This window comes from Gordionus sp. m RMFG-2023, chromosome 4 (assembly GCF_954871325.1).
Source record: "Gordionus sp. m RMFG-2023 chromosome 4, tfGorSpeb1-WG-v2, whole genome shotgun sequence".
Classification (NCBI taxonomy): domain Eukaryota; kingdom Metazoa; phylum Nematomorpha; class Gordioida; order Chordodea; family Parachordodidae; genus Gordionus; species Gordionus sp. m RMFG-2023.
Window position 1 is genome coordinate 11,834,960 of NC_088778.1, and position 23,919 is coordinate 11,858,878.

Consider the following 23,919-nt stretch of genomic DNA (forward strand, 5'->3'; position numbering starts at 1 on the left):
TAAAATGCATATTTCAGAGGGAATATATAGCGATCAGCCCCTTAAAACTTGTGAAATTTTAAGGACTGATGGAATAAATAGACTGAGTCAATGTCCTAAGGTTAATTTGAGAATTGACTGCAGGTATATTGATATGCTATTTGACACTGGTGCGAGCATTTCGATAATGTCTTGTGAAAATTTTTATAAATATTGGCCTAATGGCGTGATTATTAAAGAAAATATGTGTTTAAAACAGTTCGATGGTTCTGAAATTGAGGTTTTGGGTAAAACTCAATGGTATGTGGTTTTTAATGATACTATCATAAGTTTAGATTTATGGATAGTGGGAAAAGCAGTGGAAACTATTATGGGGTATGATTGGATTACCACAATTGGACCCTATAATAATTATTGGAATTTATTTATTATTGATAGCGGATTAGCTAGTGATAAAGGAGATTTAATGGCGGATAATATCCGAGATGAACTTCAGAAAGAAGGAATATCTAAATTATTGAACGATGAAAATAGGATTGTCGGTAATAATAATTTTATTGAAACTCCTGAAAGGGTAGGGATCAGTTCTGATCATACAGAAATAAATGGTAAAATTGATAGGGATCAATTTATGGAAATTGAAATCGATGGATTAAAAAAGATCGATCTGGCTATACCTGTTTTGGTTAGAAAATATGGTATAATTTTTGAAGAAAAATTAGGACGTTTAAATGATTATCATGTAGACGTTAAACTTAAAGAGGGTTTTTCACCCATCTTTTTGGCTTGTCGAAGAGTTCCTTTTGAGTGGAAAAGGGAAATCGATGAAGAATTGGATCAATGGGTTAGAGATGGCATCATTATTCCTGTGGAATATAGTGAGTGGGCCACACCATTGGTACCTGTTAGAAAATCGAATGGAAAGTTAAGGCTATGTGCTGATTTCCGTGTAACGTTAAAGAGATGGGTAGTGGAGGTAAAATATCCATTGCCTAGGATTGAGGAAATTTTGGCCAGTTTAAAAGGTGCCAAGTATTTTTCCAAGGTTGATTTTTCTTCGGCTTATTTGCAATTGCCTTTGAAAGAAGAAATTCATAAATTATTTACAATAACGACTCCGAAAGGATTATTTGCCTTTTGTAGGCTACCGTTTGGATTAAGTGTGTCAGCGCCGATATTTCAGCGCACTATGGCATCAGTTTTCCAGGGCCTAGAAGGAGTTTATTATTATATGGATGATGTGTTGGTGACTGGTATAACACCAGAGCAACATAATCAACGTTTGGAAGAGGTTTTCAAGCGGATTCGTGATAAGGGTCTGAGGGCCAGCAAGGAAAAGAGTGTTCTTGGGGTAACGGAAGTTATCTACTTAGGACATCGCATAAATGGAATGGAGGTGAAACCTCTGGAAAAAAATTTAAAAAATATAACGAATATGAATCCGCCAACCAATAAAGCGGAGTTGCAATCATTTTTGGGAATGGTAAATTATTATCATCGTTTTGTGGAAGATTTTGCAAAATTGGCATCTCCATTGTATGGTTTATTAAAGAAAGGTGTTCATTTTGTGTGGAAAATTGAACAGAAAAATGCTTTTGATATTTTAAAAGGAAAAATTGGTGAGGAACCGATTTTGGTATGTTCAATAATGATTTAGAGATCATATTGGCAGTTGATGCATCCAACAAGGGGGTTGGAGGTGCATTGTTACATTTAATGGATGGTGTGGAAAGGCTCATCATATTTTTTTCGAGAGTTTTCAGGGAAGTGGAAACTAGATATTCGGTTATTGAACAAGAAGCCCTAGCGGTTATCTTTGGATTAACCAAATGTCGGGAATATTTGATCGGTAAAAGATTTATAATTTACACGGATCATAAGCCGTTAATTCATTTATTTAAAAAAGATAATAAGGAGTTAATGCTGTCTCCCCGGTTGCAACGTTGTTTGTTACTGGTGGGAAGTTTTAATGTGGAAATCAGATATCGCAGGGGCAAGGAAAATTGTTTGCCTGATATTTTATCTAGGTTAGGATCCAGTGAAGGGGATCTTGACGGTAACAAAAGTATAATGGTGAATGAAGACAGGGTATTAATTTGTTCTTTATCACATATGTTAAAGGGTGGTCCTACGAATTGGGAGGATCTTAAAAGCAATACCTTAGGGGATAAGGAATTGGGTCGAGTAAAATTATTTTTGACGGGACAAGAACCGTGGAAAAATAATAGTAAAGTTTATAAAAAAATTGAAAAGGAATTGTCCGTAGTGGATGATTGTTTGATGCGGGGTAATAGAGCCGTGATTCCGTTGAAATTACGGAGTAAAATTGTACGATTGTTGCATGCAGGACATCAGGGTCGGGATAAAATGAAATCTTGGGCTCGTGAGTATGTATAGTGGCCTGGAATGAGCGATGATATTGAAAAGATTACAAGGAGTTGTATTCCATGTAATTCGTGTGCCGTTATGCCCCGGAAGGAAATAGGCAGTTATTGGCCGAGACCTGAAAGGCCGTGGGAGCGTGTTCACGTGGATTTCTTTGACTTAAACAAGAAGTCGTATTTTTTAGTTGTTGATGCATATTCTAAGTGGATTGAATATGAAGAGGTTCATGGATTAACCACTAGAATTGTTTCAAATTGTTACAAAGGTTATGGGCTAGATTTGGGATTCCAAAGACAATAGTGTCTGATGGAGGTCCGGCCTTTGTAAGTGAAAGTTTCAAATATTTTTGTAATGCGATGGAAATTAAACACGTATTAGCTCCACCATATCATCCCAGTTCCAATGGACAGGCGGAGAGAATGGTAGCTATCGTGAAAAATTGGATTAAAAAGGCCAAACAAGAAAGTAATGATGTTTGGATGGCCCATTAATATTATAATAATTCCAGAAACCGAGAGGGAATTACTCCAGTGGAGTTATTTTTAAGAAGAAGGACCAGAATGCCGTTGGATTTCTTAAAATCCAAAGATGGAACTGATGTACCTTCGGTTGATAAGATTGTAATAAAATATCCTGTGGGAAGAATTGTATGGGCCCGTTTGTTTGATAACAAAGGGAAGAAATGGGAAAAAGGTCGTATAGTAGAAAACCTTGGTTCCAAATTAAATGAAATTTTGCTAATAAATGGAATTACGGTAATCAGACATAATGATCACGTAAGGTTAGGAGAAAGTAAGAAAGGATAAAGATAATATGAAAATGCTTAAATATTAATCTTATCTGATTATTTTTCCAGAATCTTAGATTATTGGAATCATATAGCATAATAAGTTAAAGATGAATAATGAAATTTATTGTAGTAATATAGCATAATATGTTAAATGTGAATAATGAAAATATTGATTCTTTTGGGATACTCTGATAACGATACTTGCGTAGTATTGGGAGTAAGATACTATCATAAAGATAGGGGTAGGCTTCTTTGGGATTAAGTGTTAATGGAATCCATTAGAGGATGCTTAATTGAAACTTTGAAAAGCCTGGAAAATAAAGGGATTTTTATATTTCGAAGGAGGACTCAACATCCTATAATTATACGGGATTATAATTGAGTCTCGGGGTATTGAAGGGCAAAGACAATTTTTTTTGTTTTCCCTTGAAGGAAGAGATTCCTTTGGTTATTTAAATAATCACGTAATTGATAAAATTAGTGAAGTACAAAACAAAATAACTTAATGAAGTAGTTGAATACTGAACAACTGGGGGTGTTTTGGTAATTTATGCTTTCGGTTAAATGGTATTAAAGTCATTGGAGGAAAGTATTTTATTAATTTATTTATTATTTTATATACTCGAGTATCCTCATTGTAGAGTGATGGGAGTATAATATAAGTTATTAAATGGTATAACGAAGGAATCGTTTATGATTATGTATATACCGAGCAGTTGTTTTTTTGTTTTCAAGGAAAGTAAAGAAAAAGTTAATAAAAAATGTAAATTTTTGTGATGGATGGTCAGTGGAAAAAGAAAAGGAAAGTTATGTTTTTTTTTGTTTTCACGAACGGTTCACTTTGATGTGAGTATGGTTATAAGTTAGGAAAGGAAAATAAATAAAAATTACAAATGGTAGTAAATAGGTTGGGATTTGTGATCAATAAGTATTTATATTATTTGTTGTTAAAATCCTGAGTTGTTGTGAAAGACAAAAGGAAAGATAAAGAATAAATATTGGTTATAATATTTTTTTTCTCCCCAATTGTGAAACAAAAGAAAAAAAACATAAATTAGTTTGCATTTTTGAATAAGATTATTTTTTTTTCCTCTTCTTTAAAATGTTGTCTGATAAAAAAACCATGCAAACCCAACACAAATTAATACATCTCCAGGACCACTATCTTCAGATCACGTTGATCCCTAAGGTTATGGATTTGAATAATAATGTGGATATTCGCCCAATGGAGAATCCGTCCACATCAAGCAATTTACTTATTAAGAAAAGGCGGTGTTTCAATTGCCAGTCTGAAACGCATTTGAAGAATCAATGTCCGGCGTTATTTAAAAAGAATTGGGTACCGTTGGGGGCACAAGACACGAATATTCGGGGCACACAACAAGGGATGACTAAAAGATTGGCCAGATAATTCGTTGATAGTGCTATCGTGGACCAAGAAAGGATAATTATCAGCTTACGCCGGCAAAGTTAGTAAACAAAGAGGCCAGCGTCAGTAGAATGGATCACGTAAATATTCGGACGGTGATGGAGCAGCATCGAGCAGTGAGTATGATGGGTCCAGTAGCGCCTGTAGCAGCTGAATCCAACCCGTTGACGGTAGCGACCGGTATGCTGGCATCAACTGATCAGGATGAAGAACTATGGGAGGATCTACTGTTAATGTAGCTCAGATAGCAGGTTAAAGAAGGTGTAAATTTTTTTTTTATTGTAGTATAGTAATTTCTTATAAAGATTTTTATTGTAGTATAGTAATTTCTTATAAAGATTTCTTATTGTAGTATAATAATTTCTTGTAAAATCTGTTTTATATTATTGTAGTATCGCCATCGTTTTTGTTAAAGGAGTGTCACTGACCCATAAAGGGGTGACATGTCTTAGTATGTAAAAAAATAGATATATATATATATATATATATAGATAAGCTCCAAATGTCAATCAGATGGATTGTAGACATCTGATTGGTAAAAAAGAAATTATTATTATGTAATGTAAAAAGATAATAATTATTATAATAATATATTTTTTTAAAAAGATATTTTTTTTTGGTAAAATAAATTCATTGAAAATTTTTGTTAAATTTAAAAAAAAAAGAAGAAATAATAATTATATAATTTTAGTTTTTATTTTGTAAAGATTAATTCATTGAAAAAATTTGTAACTTTTGTTTTTATGAGTATGAAATAAAGTTTTTAAAGAGTGTAAAATTCGAATAACATATTCAGGAATTATTAAAGGCTTATTCTTCTTATTCTTTTTGTATTTAATACATAAAAAGTACTTTGCCGGCGTAAGCTGATAATTATCCTTTCTTGGTCCACTGATAGCACTATCAACGAATTCTCTGGCCAATCTTTTAGTCATCCCTTGTTGTGTGCCCCGAATATTCGTGTCTTGTGCCCCCAACGGTACCCAATTCTTTTTAAATAACGCCGGACATTGATTCTTCAAATGCGTTTCAGACTGGCAATTGAAACACCGCCTTTTCTTAATAAGTAAATTGCTTGATGTGGACGGATTCTCCATTGGGCGAATATCCACATTATTATTCAAATCCATAACCTTAGGGATCAACGTGATCTGAAGATAGTGGTCCTGGAGATGTATTAATTTGTGTTGGGTTTGCATGGTTTTTTTATCAGACAACATTTTAAAGAAGAGGAAAAAAAAATAATCTTATTCAAAAATGCAAACTAATTTATGTTTTTTTTCTTTTGTTTCACAATTGGGGAGAAAAAAAATATTATAACCAATATTTATTCTTTATCTTTCCTTTTGTCTTTCACAACAACTCAGGATTTTAACAACAAATAATATAAATACTTATTGATCACAAATCCCAACCTATTTACTACCATTTGTAATTTTTATTTATTTTCCTTTCCTAACTTATAACCATACTCACATCAAAGTGAACCGTTCGTGAAAACAAAAAAAAACATAACTTTCCTTTTCTTTTTCCACTGACCATCCATCACAAAAATTTACATTTTTTATTAACTTTTTCTTTACTTTCCTTGAAAACAAAAAAACAACTGCTCGGTATATACATAATCATAAACGATTCCTTCGTTATACCATTTAATAACTTATATTATACTCCCATCACTCTACAATGAGGATACTCGAGTATATAAAATAATAAATAAATTAATAAAATACTTTCCTCCAATGGACTTTAATACCATTTAACCGAAAGCATAAATTACCAAAACACCCCCAGTTGTTCAGTATTCAACTACTTCATTAAGTTATTTTGTTTTGTACTTCACTAATTTTATCAATTACGTGATTATTTAAATAACCAAAGGAATCTCTTCCTTCAAGGGAAAACAAAAAAAATTGTCTTTGCCCTTCAATACCCCGAGACTCAATTATAATCCCGTATAATTATAGGATGTTGAGTCCTCCCTTCGAAATATAAAAATCCCTTTATTTTCCAGGCTTTTCAAAGTTTCAATTAAGCATCCTCTAATGGATTCCATTAACCTGTTGTAATTGTTGAAAAAAAGAAGAAATAAATTTAATATAATAAGATGTCAGTTATTTTCTGACAGGGTATTAAGTTTTCCTTGGGGGAAGAAGAGATGATGATCACGGGGTGTATTTCATTGTTAGGAAAAACCCCTAGTGTAGGATGGGAAAATATTGAATAAGATCAGCTGTGAACCTTTGGGAGATGAAGAAATGGATAATAATTATATTAAATTTTGGTATATTTTTTTGTGTTAATGTATAGAGATTGTTGTTGATGTTTTTAATAAATAAATTTGAGTCTTATTATTATGAAATTATGGTTTGTTTTGTGTTATGGGATATGGTTTGATATAGTGGTTTTTGAAAATTATAAATTAGAATACAATACAATTTAAAAAATAATATTCTAAATGTTTTTTAAAATTTCATAAGAGAATTATCATGATATCTTACAAAATCTAGATGTTAAAATTAATAGATTGATATTTTATGCCTAACTTCGACAGTGCATCGCAACTTTTCATTTACTCAACATTGGCATTTGAATTAAATTGTTTAAAAGAAAACTAGTTTTCCTAAACAACTCCTAAGTTTGGAATATACTCCGTGTGATGAAAATTATCTATTGAAGCTGTTGATTGTTTGACTATGAATTAAATGTTCATGCAATCTATCCTTTTTTTAATTTCATCTGAAAACATAATTTTATTAAACGAGCAGTATAGCTTGAAATTTTACATGATTGACAGATAAGAGATTGATTGAAGATATAAAATTAGCCACGTTCCATTGCCACTTCGGTTTCATTGTTTGTTACATTTGAAATATATTTGGAGGTTAAAAGATAGGATAAGAAATGTCGGTGAACTAAATTATAACGTTTTTTCAGGATGGTGGGTCATAAAAACAACTAAATAATAAAATAAACGTAGCCGAAGAGGGGGGTCAAGGGAAAACCCCCCTCTTCAGAAATATGGCAATTTTTGTGAATATCATTTTAAGCTAACAAAAAATATACTCTTAACCCCCTCACCCCCTTTTCACAAAAATATATAACATTATAAATTATTCTACTTTTTTATATTAATGAATTAAAAAAAATTTTTTTACATAAAACCTAATTAAAAAAATTATAATTTATAAATTTATAATTATATAATTAAAATTTAAAAATAAAATTCTATAATTGAGTCCCCAAAAAGGAAATATGGATTTTATTATATATTATACAAACTAATAGTTTTTATAAAATCATCTCCTATCCTATAAAAATATTTTCTAGCTATATATAGGCTAAGGAAACCAGGCCGAATGTCGGAGAAAAGGAGGTTTGAAGGCAATCCCCCTATAAATTTATTAATCTCCCCTTAGGATTATCCTGGCTGCGTCTTGTTGAGTTTGGACCGATGGGTCCCCCAGTCTGAAGGGGAATAATACAGTCCGTGATCGGGGGTCCAGGATGGTCAATGTCTGGATCCAGGGGGCCGGGTTTTATCGATTTAGTCATGGAATCACTTGGACAACGTAAGTTTTAAAGTTTATTCGAATCAGAGAAATTACAATTAAAAAAAAGAAATTCTATTACAAAAAAAAATATTTTATGATTAATGGTGTTTTGTTTTCCACCTTTATAATTTTTAAAACAAAGGGGGAAAGAAAAAGTTGTTATTTAATCGCGATATAATCATTCATGAAACTGGTAAGAACCAGTTTCAAATGCAATATAAAAATAAGGAATAATATATTAAATTCATAACAAAATAAAAGAAGATGGGAAAACAAAAATAAAAGAAATAAGGGGGGGGGATAGAACATAACACTCCTCCCCTCTTAAATACGGCTACCCGGCCGTCGGCGCCGATTTCATTTTTAATTCCTACCAAAAATAAACCAAAACGGCATTCGCCGCACCGCTGGTTTAGAGCGGATTTAAAAACAAAGGTAAACCCTACCTTAAGTCAATAAAATAACTAAAACGGCATTCGCCGCCCCGCTGGTTCAGAGCGGATTTAAAAACGACTAATAATAAAAAAAAGGGATTTGTAACAGGTGGAAGACCACAAAAAAATAAATAATCAATATATATAAAATCAAAAAAAAAAGGTGTTTTTGTGGGAATACGGTATTTTCCTCCCCTCTTAAATACGGCTATCCCGGGGTGGTAGGTTGTTGAATTTGTTTGTACGCTCTTCTTCTTGATTTTCGGGTTCTTGTCGAAGTCGGATATCTCGGCGATAGTATCGTCGGGCTTTTTGAGCTGTTTCCACGTAATAAACGACAGATCCTAGAACCTCTATTATAGTTCCTTTTCCCCATCGTGGGTTGGGAATGCTTGCGGGTGTTCGCACCCATACTAGATTTCCATTCCTTAGATCGGGCTGAACCGGGTAGTGTGTGGTGTGAAATGCTGATTTTTCATGGAGGAGGTCTAATGGACGTCTGATCTTGCGTCCTAGATATAGCATGGCTGGGGTTTGCTTCGTGGTTGGATGTGGAGTGTTTCTATAGGCTATTAGGAAGTTGGTAAGCTGGGTTTGAATTTCTGTGCGGGGAAATCCTCTTATAGCATTTTTAAAGGTTCGTACGAATCGTTCCGCTATTCCATTACTTTGGGGGGAGTACGGGGGGGGGTGTAGATATGGGTTATTCCATGGCGTTCACAATATTGGTTGAATTCGTGGCTGACAAACTGTGGTCCGTTGTCGGTTATGAGGTTTCGCGGATAGCCTAGGTGATTAAAAATGCATTCTAACGCTGTTAGGAGTGCTTGGATGTGGTGTTATTCAAGCGGGCTATTTCTGGCCATTTGGAATAGGCATCTACTAGAATTAGCCAATGTATTTGATGTATGGGTCCAGCGAGGTCGACGTGTACCATTTCTCCCACTGTGCGGGCGACGGGCCAGTGGTGTAGTAATCTCTGGGGGAAGTTTTCTTTGAATAGTTGACAACGGTTGCATATTTCACTGATTTTTGTGATATCCTTATTTAATTGGGGCCACCAGACATAAATCCTTGCGGTTTCCTTCATTCGAACAATTCCCGGGTGTCCACTATGAATCTCTTGTAAGATAGCGGGTCGTAAGGTTTTGGGAATGATTAACCGGGTTCCCCGGACAATTATCTCCCCGTCTATTGACAATTCATCTTTTATGTTCCAATATTCTTGTAATTCGGTGGTTGTTATCTGGGGGGGGGGCAGCCATTTCGTATATTTTCTTTGATCTGTGATAATTCTGGGTCTTGCATTGTTATGGATTCTATTTTATCTCTAGTGAAGGGTAGGTCTTTAATACGGGTCTGTAGAATTTGGTTTACCTCGGTTTTATTTTGATGGTCGATGTTAGGGAGCGGTAGTCGGGAAAGAACGTCGGCATTCATATTTGTGGGCCCTGTTTTGTATTGAATGTTGAAATTGAAGCCCAATAATATTACTCCCCATCGTTGTAATCTTGCGGAAGTCATGGTTGGGATCCCAATTTTTTTCCCATATATGGCTAGTAGGGGCTTATGGTCTGTGTTTATGATGAATGGTCTTCCTAGCAGGAATTGTCGGAATCTCTTAACGGCAAAAACAATGGCCAAGGCTTCCTTCTCTATGGTGGAATAGTTAATTTCGGCCTTCGATAACGTTCGGGAAGCATAGGCTATAGGTTTCTCGATATTGTTATCCCATAGATGTGATAGAACGGCTCCTAAACCATAAGCGGAAGCATCACAAGATAGAGTGAGGGTGGTTTCGAGGTTGTAGTTGCAAAGGATTTGGGGGGAAATCAATAGGGTCTTGATGGAATTGAAACTGTCAGATGTGGTTTGGTTCCAGTTGAACTTTACCCCTTGGTGTAATAGATCGTATAACGGTTTAGCTATGGTAGACATGTTTGGTATAAATTTTGCATAATAGGTAACGAGACCAATGAAGGATCGCACTTCGTGAACGTTTTTTTTGGAACGGGACAATTTTTGATAGATTCTGTTGTTCTAGGACTAGGAGTTAACCCGTCTGCATTAATGATGTGGCCCAAATATTCCACTGAGGGTTGCGCTAATTTGCATTTTTTTAGATTTATTCTTAAATTAAAATCATCCAATCGTGTGAAGAGCTGATGCAAATCCATGACACCCACGATGTTAACTCATATCAGAATTTATTATGTTAGATAAATTGATAAACAAAAACACTAAAAATAATTTAAAGATATTATGCAAATATATTGAAGCCTTGTGTTATTTACATGGCTAGGATGCTATATTAGAAAGGAGTTTTCCCTGATACTAGAATATCGTCTAAATAAGTGACGGTCTTTTTTAGACCGGCTGTTACAATGTCCATCGTTCGTTGAAAAATCATTGGGGCGGAGGAAATACCAAAAGGAAGTCTATTAAAATTGAATAGGCCTAGATGGGTGCTAATTGTTAACAGTTCGCTTGTAGTTTTTGTGACTGGTATTTGGGTGTATGCTTCTTTTAGATCTATGACCGAAAAAATAGTACCTTCTTGTAGTGTTCCAAAAATATCTTCGATTCGGGGGATAGGATAACATTCGGGCCTGATCCATGGGTTCAGAATAACTTTGTAATCAATGCAAAGGCGTATGGAATTGTCCGACTTTTGAATGGGCACAACTGGAGATCCCCATTTACTGTATCGGCATTTACTAATAATCGCTTGGTTTTCCCAGTCCTTAAGTATTTGTTCAATTTGTGACTTTAGTGCATAGGGTACCGAACGGGGTTTGACGAACTGGGGTTGTGCGTTGGGAAGGAGATTAACGTCTATTTTGCTTGGGAAACTTCCTAAGGTATCCGAAAAAATTCGTGGGAAATTTTTTTTAAGCTGTTTAATTTCTTGATCCTTGTAGGTGATGTCTTGTAGGATCTCGGATATCTTGTTTAGAACATCTCTACCCACTATGGAGGTGGTGGAGTTATTAGTTACTAGGATATTTGTTGAATGTGTGCTGTCTTGGTAGCTTATTATTGCCGGGAAGTGCCCTATGGGTTGAATGTCATGTCCTGAAAATGATTTTAGAACTACCTTGGTGTCCTCCATTGGGATAAGGTTGAAAAGTACATTATACGTTTGATTATTAATGATTGTTACATCTGAGCCTGTATCTATAACCATTTCTAATGGTATACCATTTATTTTTACCGTTACCCGGAATGAATGGTTTTTGTCGATATCCGCTTCATTTGTCATCATGTTTATGTGTTTGTACTCCTTGTTTTCTATCTTTTTAGTCTCGAGTAGTACTCTGTTAGTCGCTGGGTAGGCTATTGCCGGGAAATTGGGTTGAGTCGTAGGTATATTTCGAGGAGTATACTGAGAGGAGTAATAATTGTTGAAAGTTTGTTTTATTGGGCAATTGTATCTATAATGCCCCACGTTTCCGCAATTGTAACAGGTTGGGTTTTCATTCCGTGAAAAATTTCGACGTGGGGGTTGATAGTAATTCTCCAATGTTTGCGGGGTGTTTTGTACATGCGTATACTTTGTGGGTATGTTTATTTGGTTGCTGTAGGCGTGGTTCGTCGCATTATTTTGGTTAAGCGCTTCGGCCATTTCCCAGGTTTGCGCAATTTTTAACTTTCCTTTAAACGTCATATTATCGGACGTCATTACGTGACCTCTTATTCCGGAGGATTGTATCCCCGCTCCGAATTGGGAGGACAGGAAAAGGTCCCAGCTGGGGCCTAGATCGCACTGAGAGGCCAAAGCTATCAAAGCTTCCGCATATTCAGTAATTGTTTCGCCATTTTGCTGGATGCGTTGACGAAGCTTGTTGATTGCTAGACCTCTGTTGTTATTGTTGTTTCCCAAAATAGTTTTTACGTCCTCTATTGACATTTCCAACATAGGCCTTGGTGCAAAGGCTAACTTTAATTTTGAATATAGGCCGTGACCGCATGATGATAAGAATAAGGATAGTAAATTTGCCTCCGGTTGATGTCGGTGGATAAGCATAAAACGTTCTAGGTATTGATCTGTTGGTTCTTCCGGGTCGTAGATTATCGAATGTACGTTGGGCACCAGTGTTGAGTTTGGACCGATGGGTCCCCCAGTCTGAAGGGGAATAATACAGTCCGTGATCGGGAGTCCAGGATGGTCAATGACTGGATCCAGGGGGCCGAGTTTTATCGATTTAGTCATGGAATCACTTGGACAACGTAAGTTTTAAAGTTTATTCGAATCAGAGAAATTACAATTAAAAAAAGAAATTCTATTACAAAAAAAAAATATTTTATGATTAATGGTGTTTTGTTTTCCACCTTTATAATTTTTAAAACAAAGGGGGAAAGAAAAAGTTGTTATTTAATCGCGATATAATCATTCATGAAACTGAATGCAATATAAAAATAAGGAATAATATATTAAATTCATAACAAAATAAAAGAAGATGGGAAAACAAAAGAAACAAGGAGAAACAAAAGAAACAAGGAGAAACAAAAATAAAAGAAATAAGGGGGGGGGATAGAACATAACACGTCTAAGCTCTATTATCTGGCAAAGAGTTGTATTCTTCTTGATTTTCAGAAATAACAGTAATATCTACTGAGTTATTACATCAAATATAAATTAATATTAACATTTACATAATATAAACTAGAAAATGTAATCCAGAATTTTACACAGACAAATATTTTCATGTGCAACAAAGCGGAAAAAGTAAGGGAAATATTGGAAACCCATAGATTTCCAAGATGCAAAAAATATATAAAGAAACTATAAATATAAATTATTTTGTAATTCTATTTTTTTTTTCTTATACACCCAAATTTTGGGTTGAGGTAATTTTTAGGCTTCGATTCAGGTCAGTCGCGACTCGTAGTTTTAATAAGATTATGATAATCTTATAAAATACAATTCTGGCCTCCGCAGTATGCGATAAGATATAACGCCTAGCAATTTGTATCAATTAAAACCATATCGCACATTTACTAATACCACTAATATAACGTGAAATCACAGTTCTAGATTTGTTACATTTATTAACTCTTAATGTGAGGTTAGGACATGAGATCTAAGATTTTTTAAAATATTTATTTTAATATCTAATCGTTATTAAAAATATATTTTTAGTGCTCTCATTATAAATGCGAGAATTGCTACAAACGTATGCAAGAATCAGTCAGTATATGCCAAGACCGTAATTGCGTAGACGATTACTTTAAAACATATATGTGCATAATTCCCCTTTTCTGTCAATTAAATTCATATATTTCTGATTTAATTAAATTTCAAACCTAATATTCTTTAAATTATAATAATTTTGATAGATGTATTAAAGATTTATTGTTGCCTTTGACCTTTTATAAAAATGTTCTTTTATTGAAGAACTATAATTATAGTTATTTTTAAAAAATATAAAGAATTATGTATAATTGTAACTAATTTTTTTATTAGACTAGCTCATTTATATCCAAAAACATCTTACATGAAAGGGGGTGTATTATACCAAAATGCCCTATTTTTTTGACCTCTCAGCCTCTGTTTGAAGGTGGAGGCAAAAAAAATTTTTCGTTAGTTATAATATATACAAATTCTAGTAGAAATTTTAGAAAAATCCCGGTTGAAACTCATGTTGATTTGTCATGAAATCACCGTATATTAAAGATTTTAACTTTTTTTACTTATTTTGGATGTTCAATAAAATATGAAAATAACGAATATTTATTCATTAAGGTACAAACTATAGGAATTTTTAAGAGAATCCGGGTTGTAACTAATTTGATTTGTCATGGAATTCACTAGGGCTGTGCAGATATTAAATCGGATCGGGACCGATATTTAGCGTTTTCAAAAAATATCGGCCACCGATTCGATATTTGTTATTGTTTTTGATCATTTTATGATTGTATATAGAGATCTGCAAAGTTAGGCCCGGCCCGTACGTGTTTTGGGCCGGGCTCGGGCCTAATTCTATTTAAAATAAACGGGTTCGGGCCGGGTCTAATATTTTTAAAAAAATTCACCTTGGAAATTTTTTTAAATATATTTAAATTTATCAATTTTATATTGAATTTTTTATGTAAAATAAAAATATTTGATTTTATTTATTGAAACTAAACGACATATAACATATATGTCTTTTATTTTGAGTAATTATAAAAATTAATTTATATACGTTATAATATATTATAATTGATAAAAAAATATTTTAGGTTCCAACTCCAAACAGAAGCTGTAGGTCGAAATAGGGCATTTTAGGATAAATAATCTCCCTTTCATTTTAGATATTTTTTGATATAATTGAGATAGAATAGAAGCGTCATTTAATAATATAATTCTGCAATTATGATCGTATATACATAATTCTTTATATTTATTCAAGAAAATAATGACTAGAATTAAAATTTTTCAGAAAAAAGACATTTTAATTTTTAAAAAGTAAAAAACAAAATTTTTATAAAAATTTAACTTAGCCAAAAGCTAACAACGAGTAAATTTAATAATCAATCAAAATTATAAACATTAAGGTATATATGATTATCATTTAAAAAATATAAATTATAAATTTAATTAAGTCGGATATACAAAAAATTAATTCACAAATGAATTCACATATATGTTTTAAAATATTTATTTTTGCAATTACGGTCTTGGCATAGATTGTTGGAATTTTGCATACGTCTTAACCAACTCTGGCATTTGTAAATTGTAATTAGCACAAACTATTATTTTTAATAAAGATCAGATATTAAAATATAGTAAATATTTTTTAAAAACCATACATAGCTGTGCATGTCCTAACCGCACATTAAAAGTTAACAAATGTAGCTATGAATTTATAACTGATTTCATTCTATATTAATGTAATCAGTAGTGTTGTTAAACGGCTCATTTTGAGCCGATTTTTAAAACGGCTAACTCAATATTTTAGCCAGAAAAATATTGCCTAAGCCTTGAGATTTCACTAATAGATGTCCAAACCATTGTTCCTTCTACAAACAAAGTCTTCAGGCTTACGTAATATTATCCTAGATGAAATATTGAGTTAATCTTTTTTGTAAATCAGCTCAAAACTGGCCGTTTAACAACACTAGTAATCAGGGATGAGAACCCGGACCTGAACCCTTGTATTTTGGATGTACCTGAACCCTTTTAAAAGTGAAGGGTTCTAGGTGTCAAAAATATTTTTTTAAAAGTTTAAATTCATGAAAAATATTTTTTCGAGAAATCATTTTTTATTTCTTCCCGTCTAAATTTTCTGGTTTTTATACTTATTTTATCGGCAATATCTTGTTTTAATTTGTATCAATTTTAGAAGGTTATATATGTGAATATAGTGTGTAGGTAAAATATTTTATTATAAATATTTTATAATATGCTATTTAATGGGAATACGTTGCTTATCTTTTATATTAATTTTAGAAAGTGGAATATTGGTAATTTTGTAGCAGGCACGTAACAAAGCCCCCCGCCATTATCGCTAATTTGCCTGCTCCCTTAAATATCATTTCAAGGTAATAAAAATTCCCCTCGCCTACACAGTTCACACCAAAAAATTAAACTATATATTAAGAATTTGAAAAATAAATTAGTAAAAGATTTATAATATTTTATTATAAATGATTTTAAGAGCTATGTGATTAAGTAAAACATTCAAAATATAAATTAATTTTTAAATTTTTTACTTGTAAATTATGCTTCTATTATTTATACGGAGTATAAAAAAAATAATTGTGTAATTTTAAGAGCTGTGAACCCTCCTTCTAAAAAAATGGGTTCAGTGAAAAATCCAGATTCAGGTTGGTTCAGGGTCCGGAGACCGAAAAATTTTAGATTCAGGTGGGTTCAGGGTCCGGAGACCGAAAAATTATGACTTATAAAAATTAGTTAAAATAACAGAAACATCATTTATTTTTTTTTTAATTTATTTTAATTAGTATCGCCAAAAAAATTATTTATTATATAATATATAATACAATTTTAAAAATAATATTGTATTTCTATTTTAAAAATTTTATTTAGGCGAATTATCATATCTTCTAAAATATCGTCAGCTCTAAATCGATCAGCTGTTATATCGTGTCGCATACTGCAGAGGCCAGAATTAGATGACAGGCTAATTGCGAATTTTGCTAAAGACGATATTTTATATGATTATCCATCAGTTGCGACCCGACCCAAAAATCGGGTCGTTTTCGACATTGACCTGAGTCGACGCTGAAAAACGAACTCAAAATCTGGGTCGATTTAAAAAAAAAAAAATAGAATTACAAAATAATTTTTGTTAATATTTTCATTAAATATATGCCGCATCTTGGCCACCTAAAATGTTCCAACACATCTCTCACGTTATCAGCTTTTTTGTATGTCTGGAAAAAGTTTTGGATTAGATTTCCTAGTATTGATCAATTATTATTTTTTATTTATCATCTATAATTAATTTATGAAATTAAATTTATTTTAGATAGGAACTAATCTTTATTTTTTATTGGTTTAAAATATTTTTAAATTCATATTGTAATGTAGACCAAAATTTATGAAGGTTTATTTTTGAATCGGCTAATGGTATTGCTATTGTGTACCGATACCACTTTTTGGAGGCCGATCCGATATTTCAGATATTAAATTGATATCGGCCGATAACCGATCCGATATCATATCTAATTTTGTATTCTGCAAAGATACCGGTTTTAATTTTTAATATACTTTTTATTAGTACAACATCTATAATTTTACTATACCATAACATATGTCATTTAAATATATTATAATGGTCAGTTATAGTTTATATTCAATTCAATTGCTATTATTTATATAATAAGTAATAGCATTAATCTATTTACATAATTAGTAATAAAAAAATATATTATGAAATTTGAAATTAATATTTAAAATTAATATTTAAAATTAATATATCGAAGATTTCTTTTTATATCAGAGATATGTCGGCGGTGATGGGGACTGTTAATATCACTAGCATCACTAAAAACAGATACTGAAGAGATTAATGAACACTTTTTTAAACAGAATGCGAAAAAAAATAACTATATTGCAGAATGTTTATTAACTAATTATTTCTATTAAAAAAATTAAACATAAAAATGTATTTCGATTTTATTTATAAAAATAAATGGTTTTTTAGATATAACTTTTTTTAAATTTTGTTAAAAGCGCCATTTTATATCGGACCGGAAAAATTTATAATATTTGCCGATAACCGATATTTTAAAATGAGCGAAATATCGGCCCGATCCGATATAAAATATCGGTACATCCCTAGTTAAAAGTGAAGAAAGTATCAGCCAATATCGATACTGACTAATAGCAAGTGTCAGTGCATATTTGTATAAAATCGTCAATATTTAATTCCCCACTATATTTGATAAATAATCTAATACATAATTTATAATTAAAGTATAATTTTAGTGTTAAAAATGTTTGATAATATAAATTTAACTAATAATTATTTATAAACTAGAATTAAGATTATATTTTTATATAAACTACATGCATTATTTTATTATCAAATTATCATATCAATTAAACAATATTAAAATTATTCAAAATATAGTAAATGAAAAAATACAAACAAAAAATAAAATTGATTAAATTATGTCTTAAATTTAAACAATTTTTGACTTAATCATACCAACCTTATCTAGGTGAGATATAACAAAATATTAAGATAAATGGTCATTTATTATCATAGGGATCTACTGCCTAATTCACGCGGGAAGATGAAATAATCGAAGATATATTTAGATATTCTATAGACATCAAAAATGCAGAGGTCATTATTATGATGGGGCCTCTTATGTTAGTGTAAAGATATCTGGTTTACAAATGTGATAAGATAATAAAGAATAAAGCAATCTATGTACATTGTGCAAGTCATACATTAGATGATGTAGTATAATATTCAATTAATACTAGCGCAAAGCGTTTATATATTAATCTTTTTTTCGAAATTCTCCCAAATGCATGGAATATTTCATTCCATCCAAGATAAAAACAATATGAAATAATCATTTCGCAGTGAGGTTGCTATGAGAGCAAAAATTTATTACACCAAATAAAACTTTTTATTTCCAAAATAATGATAATATTTGAAAAGTAGAAGTTTTAAATGCTGAAATCAAAAGTTCTCCTTTACATTTTCAAAATGTTAAATATAAAATAAAAGATCAAATTGTAATATGACAAGATAGGTTAGATAAAAGGTTAATTTAAAGAAAAAAGAATTAAATTTAGAGGAGCCCATTTTAAAGCAACAGAAAAAAACGTCTTAAAGATTTGAAGAAGGAACGAATTTATGATATGATAATATTGGGCAGTTAATGATTAGTATAGACAAATTATATATGAGAATTGCAAGTATAAAAAATAGTTTCTACAAATAAATAAAGGATATATTTCAATTAATATAGAACAATTTGTGATTCATGCTAGAAATTGTTTCAATGTTCTATAGAGATGATTCTGAAATGGATAATCCTAATTCTTCATAGAGATATGTTCTTGTACTAATCAGAATTGGAAAAATATACATTAAAAGAGTCATAACAATATTAAAAAACAAGGTAGTAAAAAAATAATTTCAATTTTTTCAGAATATGTAAAATTTATTAAAATGCTATTAACAATTTCTGTAAGTGCGTGTTCTGCAGATTGATTTTTTCCAGGATTAACATGTTTTAAATCTTATTTCATTTTAAGATAAAACAACAATGATTAAATCATAACAAAATTTTGAATGTAAATACAGTGTTGACCAGATTTGATGAATAACATTTCTATATTTATTGTATTCTTATCAATTTTTATAAGTTAAATATGGTAACATAGTAAAATTTTTAAAAAATTATTTTTTTACATGAATAAACTACGCGTTCCTTATCAAAGAAGCTTAATTTATAAAAAATGAACGCAGAACCAAATATAGCTTATTAAGAATCAAAAAATGTTATTATATTTTAAAACTTTTCATAACTTAGTGGTTTTTGAAAAACACATTTTTTGGCACCCTAGGTGAATATACATTATTTTTGAAAAAACAAATACCAAATCATGTTTAACTTCTCAAAAAAAAATTGCACTTATCAAAAAAGAAATTTTTTGAATAAACTATGTGCCCCCTATCAAAGAAGCTTAATTCATAAAAAATTAAAGCATAATCATATTAGGCTCATTAAAAGGAATCAAAAAATGTTAATATTAAGTTTATAAATTATTTATAATAGGGCTGATTTAACGTTTTCCAACAATATCGGATCTGGCAGATACCTGTAAAAAACTGATCCGATCTCCTTACTTTTCTTTTTTTGTTATTTTATTTATATTTATTTTACATTAATAAAATTTTTTAAACAATGCAAATGCACAACACCCTCTAAATTTTATTTTTTTTAAAAATAGATTTATAGTATTTTTTTATGTTTTTTTTATAAAAATAGAAAGGAGAACCCAAAGTTTTATTTATTTTCAATCTTTATAATAATAATGCCAATTTTATTATTTATACTTATAAAAGAATTTTTTTAAATATGCATCTGAATTATGGAAATATTTTACAAAAGACAAAGATAATTTTGTAAAATGCGTTATCTGCGGAATTCTAATTACACGGGAAGAAATAATGAAAGATTCATTTAATACTACTAACAATATCCGTAAACTTTTTTTAATTATTGTAGAAATAAAAAAATTAAATTAAATGCATAATTCGATTTTTTGCATAAAAAATATTGATTTCTTAATTACATTTGGTTCAAATGGGCGTGGTGAAAAATCAATATAAATATCGGATTGATTTTGAGTGGATCGGCACAGCCCTAATTTATAACTTATTGTTATTTAGAAAAATCACTTAATTTTTTCTTTTTTTGACTAAACTATGTGCGCCCCTGGTAAATATACCTTATTTTTAAAAAATGAATACAGAATTATGTTTAGCTTTGTGAGATTCAGAAAATAGTATTATTCATTTTTTTTAAAAAATTTTAATTATCAAAAAAAAATTTTTTGACTTAACTATGTGCCTCCTTCAAAGAAGCTTAATTTCATTAAAAATTAAAGCATAATCATATTCGGCTCATTAAAAGGAATCAAAAAATGTTAATAAATTATTTATAACTTATTGAAATTTTGAAAAAACACTTAATTTCTTCCTTTTTTGACTAAACTATGTGTCCCCTATATAAATGTAATATTAACACTTTTTGATTCCTTTTAATTATCTTAATATGATTAGGTTTTAATTTTTAATGAATTAAGCTTCTTTGATAAGGGGGCACATAGTTTAGTCAAAATTTTTTTTTTAAATTAATACCATTTTCTGAATCTCTTTGAAAAGCTGATTCTGTATTCATTTTTTAAAAATAAGGTATATCTACCAGGGGCATGTAGTTTAGTCAAAAAAAAATAAGTGTTTTTTCAAAATATTAATAAGTTATAAATAATTTATAAACTTAATATTAACATTTTTTGATTCATTTTAATGAGCCTAATATAATTATATGCTTTAATTTTTTATGAATTAAGCTTCTTTGAAAGGGGGCGAGTAGTTTAAATTTTTTTTTAGATATTTAAAATTCCCTTTTAAAAAAATGAATAATACTAATATCTGAATCTCCTTGAAAAGCTAAACATCTGTATTCGTATTTTAAAATTAATGCGAATATTTACTGGGGGCATGTAGTTTAGTCAAAAAAGAAGAAATTATGTGTTTTTTCAAAACCTCAATAAGTTATAAATAATTTATAAATTTAATATTAACATTTTTTGATTATTTTTTATGAATTAAGCTTCTTTGATAGGGGGTGTATAGTTTAGTCAAAAAAAATGTGTTTTTTCAAAAGCCATTAAGGTATAAAAAGTTTTAAAATATAATATTAACATTTTTTGAATCCTTAATAAGCTATATATGATTCTTCATTTTTTATAAATGAGGCTTCTTTGATATCATGTGAAAAATATTTTTTAACTCATCTTATAAAGCTAAATACGATTCTATTATAAAATCAAGCTTCTTCAATAGGGGGCACGTTTTTTAGGCATGCCCTATATATTTTTGTAAGGCTAAAGAAAAATGGGAATGAAATAAGAAGAAACACATTTTAGCTTAAAAATATTAACATTCATTATATTTTATCAATCCAAAAATAAAAATATATTAAATATTTAGTCATTTATATAATAAATAAGATAAATAAAAAATAAGATTCTATTATACAAAATTAAAATTAGAAGGATTTTTTGATATTCAAGTTTTGAATACCTTAAAATTTTTTTAGTAAAGATGAATATTTTGAAAATTTGCATTTTATACATGGGGCAGATTCCATCTTTCTCTCGTGTTACACAATTGGAACTTATATAAAAAAAACTTTAAAGATAACATAAATTATATCTAATTGATAAAAAAAAGAATAGATCAAAAAATTCTAATATACCTTTGAATTTCTTGTTGAACTTTTATGAATTTCCTCTAACATTTCAATTTCATCTTTGTTAGCTTTTTGTTTTTTAACAATTTTAGCCTTTTTTGCAATGCTTTGGTCAACATTTCTTTCTTTAGTTTTTTTGTTCACTTTTTGATCTTTACCTTTTAGCAAAGAATAAAATAATTCTTAATATATTTTGGACATAAAATAATATTGAATAATTATAATATAAATAAATACTATTTTCTGGAATAATATTGGTAACTAAAGTAGGTGTAATTTCTTCTCTTTCAATATCAAGGGTTATATGTTGAGTTAAACTCTTTTTGATTCAAAATACATTTATATAATAATTTTAAATTTTTTATACCTTATTATTGGCAGATTTTGAATTAAAATATTCATTTGCAGTTATATTTCTACATTTAACTTTGGAGGATATATTATCTTGATCTACATGTTGCAAACTATTGTCATGTATAAAAAAATACCTTTTTTAGGAGAGCAATTTTCATCATTTATAGATTTTATCATTTTTAAATCTTTATTGTATATTGCAATATTTTTCCCCAATTTTTTGGGCATATTGGTTTCTTCATCTTGATAGGTTCACATTATACAATTATAAAATTTTGAATTTACCAGATTCAGAAGAAATAGTATTTACACTCAAATTTTTTTTCCTGCTTCTCATAATTTGAGGCAGAGGCTCTTCATCTTCTGAGGTATGATCTATACGGCATTAAAAAATATATAATATAATTATTTTGTACTTGATAATAAAGAAGCCTTCTTTTTTTTCTATAAATAAGATGAAGATATATATGAAAATATAATACTAAAAAAATTACTGTTATTTTGTTTGACAATTGTTTTATATCCTTATTTCCAAAATATTTTCTTATATCCTATAATTAATAAGAGTATACATGTCTAATCATGAATATTAATACCATTAGCCGCGGATAGAATTCAAATCTATATTTAATCTAACGAGGAAAATTTAGAGAATTTTATACGTCATAAAATATAGTAAGTTACTAGAATTATTAGGTATGATTTAATAAAATATTTTATATTCTGCACTTCAAGCAAATGCGTTAAAAAAGAATTTTATTGCAAAAATATAATAAAATCTTTATCTTATCGCATTCATATTTCCGCTTCTATCACTCGATATTTCGTAGTGTCTCCAAATTTATTCTTCGATTAAATAATCTGCCTGTAAAAATTTTTGTATGTAATATAAATTTATGCGCTCAGCCCACTAATTAGTTTATAAAAAATATCCAATATGGTCAAATTAAATCTATTAATGCTACTTAGCTGCTTATATCTAGAAGTAAAAAGTTAACATATTTTTTTTATGATAGGCTGCCTATATTTATTACTTCATGTAATATAAAATAACAAAGCTATAATGTATTTATAAAAATACGTGATACGTGATGAAAGCGTTTTCGCCCTCTTGTAGTGGATACAACAGAGCTACGTTGAATTTTCCTTAAAATCCATCAAACTGAATATTTAATTTGAAAAATGAGGAGCCCTTTACACGTTTGTAGTCAAGCCGTAAGTACTTGTACGCTCAACAGTCCGAGAACTATTGTTTAAACGTCTATAGGCTAATAACAGAAGATTTGGGCAAAACAAAAGCTTATACCCGGGAACTACAATATAATTTAATTACTTTAAGGGTGAGTGGTGACAAATTTAAGTTTAAATTCTCTAGTGTAAGTCCTAAAGACTCTCGATATTGAAATTTAATGTTTATAGCATTTGCAAATTATCCTAAAAGAGGGAAACGAGATTATAAATATATTATTTAACTTCTCGTGAATATCTTAGATCGATTTATATTTTTATCTTAGAATTCTACTATTTGTTGTACAT

At 30.1% G+C, this 23,919-nt stretch overlaps 1 protein-coding gene across 2 annotated transcripts in view; it reads right to left on the bottom strand.

Annotated features, from left to right (window-relative positions):
* The window catches only part of LOC135928891 (replication factor C subunit 1-like), a 53,160-nt gene extending 30,163 nt beyond the window's left edge, over positions 1 to 22,997 (bottom strand). The window contains exons 1-8 of one of the 2 annotated variants that reach the window (XM_065465349.1): positions 22,980 to 22,997; positions 22,878 to 22,934; positions 22,800 to 22,827; positions 22,669 to 22,758; positions 22,518 to 22,625; positions 22,397 to 22,473; positions 22,267 to 22,348; positions 22,036 to 22,187 (exon numbers count right to left, since the gene is read on the bottom strand). In XM_065465349.1, the coding sequence (XP_065321421.1) occupies positions 22,036 to 22,187; positions 22,267 to 22,348; positions 22,397 to 22,473; positions 22,518 to 22,625; positions 22,669 to 22,758; positions 22,800 to 22,827; positions 22,878 to 22,934; positions 22,980 to 22,982 (597 nt within the window). In that variant the 5' untranslated portion in view covers positions 22,983 to 22,997. Of the gene's footprint in view, positions 1 to 22,035; positions 22,212 to 22,266; positions 22,349 to 22,396; positions 22,474 to 22,517; positions 22,626 to 22,668; positions 22,759 to 22,799; positions 22,828 to 22,877; positions 22,935 to 22,979 lie in introns of both variants that reach the window. The other variant, XM_065465348.1, reaches the window with a different exon arrangement.
* Between the last annotated feature and the right edge of the window lie 922 nt (positions 22,998 to 23,919).